The sequence below is a fragment of the Malus domestica genome, chromosome 13 (genome assembly GCF_042453785.1).
Source record: "Malus domestica chromosome 13, GDT2T_hap1".
NCBI lineage: Eukaryota > Viridiplantae > Streptophyta > Magnoliopsida > Rosales > Rosaceae > Malus > Malus domestica.
Genome location: NC_091673.1, coordinates 5,570,175 through 5,573,967, shown reverse-complemented (window position 1 = coordinate 5,573,967; position 3,793 = coordinate 5,570,175). Strand labels below are relative to the sequence as shown.

Here is a 3,793-nt window from a genome sequence, read left to right as displayed (position 1 = left end):
ATTTGTTAATTTGTACCAATTTTCTTTTCATTTTTAATTTGTACCCATATATTAGTTTTTTTGTTTGTGCCCATATTTTTTAAAGTTTTATTTGTGTTTGTACCCATGTGTATACCGTCACGTGACATTGTATATTTAATCAATAATAGAAAAATTACATATGGTATATTTATGTTTTATGCCTAAAATTTTGTATCATATATTTATATTTTTATTTGTATCCACTTTTAATTTGCAACATTTTTTTAAAATTTGCAGTATTTTCTTTTTAGTTTTATTTTGTACCCATGTATTAATTTCTTTTAGGGCCTGTATTTTTTTTAAATTCATTTATACTCATAATTTTTTAATCTTTTATATGTACCCTAATTTATTTATAATGTACCCATTCTTCTTTATTAATGTACATATGTGAAATGTACCAATTTTTTTAACACTATGAATACATTATTTTGCCATTTATTATTTCTTATTTTTACATAGTTTTTATCCATTTATTCAATCAAAATGTTTTAATTCTTTTATTGTAACATTTTCTAATAGTATTATAATGAGGAATTTTAAATTTATAGGATTATAAATCTCATAAAATATCAAACAATTAATGTCAAAACTATACAAATATAAATATTAATAGTAATATAATGAGGTGTACAAAGTCAAGGGACTTTGATCAAACTTTGAATATCATTAAGGTTTTAATCAAATAATGTTAAGAATTAAGGATCGCGTCCAAAGTATCCCTAAAATGAAATCTCTTAGTTCCCTCTCCATGTTCGTACACAGAAACATTAAAATATACGCAAAACGCGGGGTTATTGTTTAGAGCTGCAACTCCCTATATACGAACCACAGCAGCCCTCATTTTTCTCTTTCATTACACAAACCAATTTCCTGTTCGCAGATTATTACCTTTTTCTTCCTTTCTTTCTTGCCTGCCTTATTGAAACACCGCCAACAACAAACGTGTGAGTCGTGAGAGAAGATCATGTCTCGCACGTGCTCTCAGTGTGGGAACAACGGCCACAACTCCCGCACATGCTCGGATGTCAGCGGCGGAGGCTGTGGTGGCCCGATCGCCGAAAACGGCATCATGCTTTTCGGTGTTAGAGTCACGGAGGGAAACGCGTTCAGGAAGAGCGTCAGCATGAACAACTTGTCCCAGTATGAGCGGCCTCAGCAGGCCGACACAAACGCCGAAGAGGGTTACGCTTCCGACGAGGTCGTCCACGCCTCTGGACACCGCCGCGAGCGCAGGAGAGGTATGTAGTACTACTACTAGTGGACTTATTTTTTGAATTTTTTTATTAGAGAGAGAAATCGAAGTTGAAATCTCATGTGCAAGCGTCTTGCTGATCTAATCTGGAGTTTAATTATCTTAATTTTTTCATTTATTTTGAATTAATTATTTTTACTTGACTAATTGTTGGATTGGTTGGTTTTTGATATGGGAAGGTGTTGCGTGGACGGAGGAGGAGCACAAGCTGTTCTTGGTGGGTTTACAGATGGTAGGGAGAGGAGATTGGAGGGGGATATCTAGGAACTTCGTGAAGACTCGTACGCCGACTCAGGTGGCGAGTCATGCTCAAAAGTACTTCCTCCGGCGCAACAACCATAACCGACGACGCCGCAGATCTAGTCTCTTCGACATCACCACCGATACCCCCGTATGTACTATTAATATTATAATCGTAGTTAATAGTAATTTAGCATTTTGAATTACCTTAATCTTAGTTCATGCCTATTAGTTATTTCCATGAGTTTGATTTGTCTTTTGTACTTTTAAAAGAAAATTTTATGTTGTCAGATTTTGAATCTAAAATAAATTTTTGCATTAATGTAGGGTTTAGATTTATAGCTTGACAACATAATTAAAATCAACTTGACATTGTAGCAATTTTTCTACGTTCACATATATCATTGTTAGCCATGAGTCACGACCAAACCATTTTACATGGCATTTTCTTGCGCCCAAGGTTGATTACTTTCTTTTCGTAGATTAGAATAATTTATAATATCACTTTTTTTTTTTTTTAAATCGATGGATTATTATTAACTATATATTTTAAATGTGTGCAGTTGAATTCATTGATGGAAGAAGATCTAGGCGAAACCTCACCATCAGTTGTACCAGTATTGCCATTCCCACCACAGCCACACTCTAATTTGGGTTGCAATATTCTTGGAGGGTTTCCAGTTTCGACTTTTCCGGCAGCCCTACCTGTCACTGGTGAAAGCTCACCAATACAAAGTAAGCTGATATCATCAGGATTAAACATGAAGTCGTTACAAGACATGCAGCAGAGCCAGACAAAAGTCTCACAAACAACTACTAAGCCCATCCGTCCGATCCCACTTCATCCTCCGGTTGTCCCTCCATCTTCTAAACTGGCCGGTTTTAACTTGAAGAATAAGAACTCATCGTCACCCACTAGAGACCCACTGCCATTGTCTCTGAAGCTCTCTACGACTCCATCCCAGGAGCAATCGCCCACGACGACGTCGCATTCGTCTACGTTTCAAGCCATGTCTAGTGGCTCTGATAGTATCATTAGCGTTGCTTAAATTAATTATTGAACAATTTGAACTCCATGTATGTCCTACTTGTTTATTATATATATACGGCCGGCTAATGCAGCATGGTGGGAAATGGAAATGAATTATTTGGTGGCCCGAGATTAGATCGATCAGGGAGATAATTAGGGGCAAAAGGGATTACGGATTGGGCTACACATCAGTTTTTTACTTTATTTTCTTGGATTCATTTGATCTGATGATAAAAAATTAAAAGAAGTGTGTCCAAAGTAAAAAGATGTGTGTGGATACTGATAGCACTTTATGTAGCTTGGTAATTAGGTGATTAATTTGCCTATTTTTTACAGGATGGTTGGGTTTAATTTATATAGAGTTAGAACAAGATATGTGATGTCAATTTCAGTATTCTCGCTATGGTGGGGATTCTTGTGGTTGATTTTTGTCTGGTTCCTTTTGGGCAATTGCGGGGCTAGAAAATTTTCACCGGTTGGGTTAGTTTAAAGATTTAAATCATTATAAACAAAGAAACTTGATACTATATTTTTTTTTAGGGTTCTTTAGATATAGACTTTTGCAACTCTTATTTCCTATATAAAAACCCTTCTAATAATAAACATCCAAATAAAACCTAAATTTAAAAATGATTGCCATGTAGGAAAGTAATTGACCTATTAATACAAAATATTTACAACTTGTACCACAATATTCAAAATAAATCAATAAATATTATTACTCACCTTAATTACAATGAATAAATAATTTATTACTTATTATTACCCCTAACACACACATATATATACATATATACGTTCAAATGTATATAGTACTACCATAAGCTCAATATATATATATATATATATAGTTTACCTATATATATAGTACTACTATACGTTCAAATATATATATATATATATATATATGTATGTATGTATGTATGTATGTATGTATATGCACAGTACTATATATATGATCAAACATATTATACTAATTAATCTACCTATATGTAAATTTATGATGAGCAAATAACATATATTTTGTAGATATCATCACATATATTGGGCACATTTTATTATTATGTGTACAAAAGAATAGGTAAAATAGTATTGAATAAAATAATAACATTTTTTGTCACATCCCCGCCCGGGGCGGACCACTTCTCAGGCCCGCTCCACCACCGTAGCACGATATTGTCCGCTTTGGGCCCCGACTACGCCCTCACGGTTTTGTTTCTGGGAACTCACACGAGAACTTCCCAGTG

General features: G+C 34.3%; 1 protein-coding gene across 1 annotated transcript; it reads left to right on the top strand.

Annotated features, from left to right (window-relative positions):
• Window positions 1-900: 900 nt before the first annotated feature.
• On the top strand, window positions 901-2,626 carry MYBR18 (transcription factor MYB1R1-like). The gene is given in 3 exon segments (NM_001294134.1): window positions 901-1,262; window positions 1,456-1,667; window positions 2,080-2,626. Coding segments are annotated over 3 exon segments (972 nt in total). The 5' UTR covers window positions 901-988; the 3' UTR covers window positions 2,566-2,626.
• The last annotated feature ends 1,167 nt before the right edge of the window (window positions 2,627-3,793 follow it).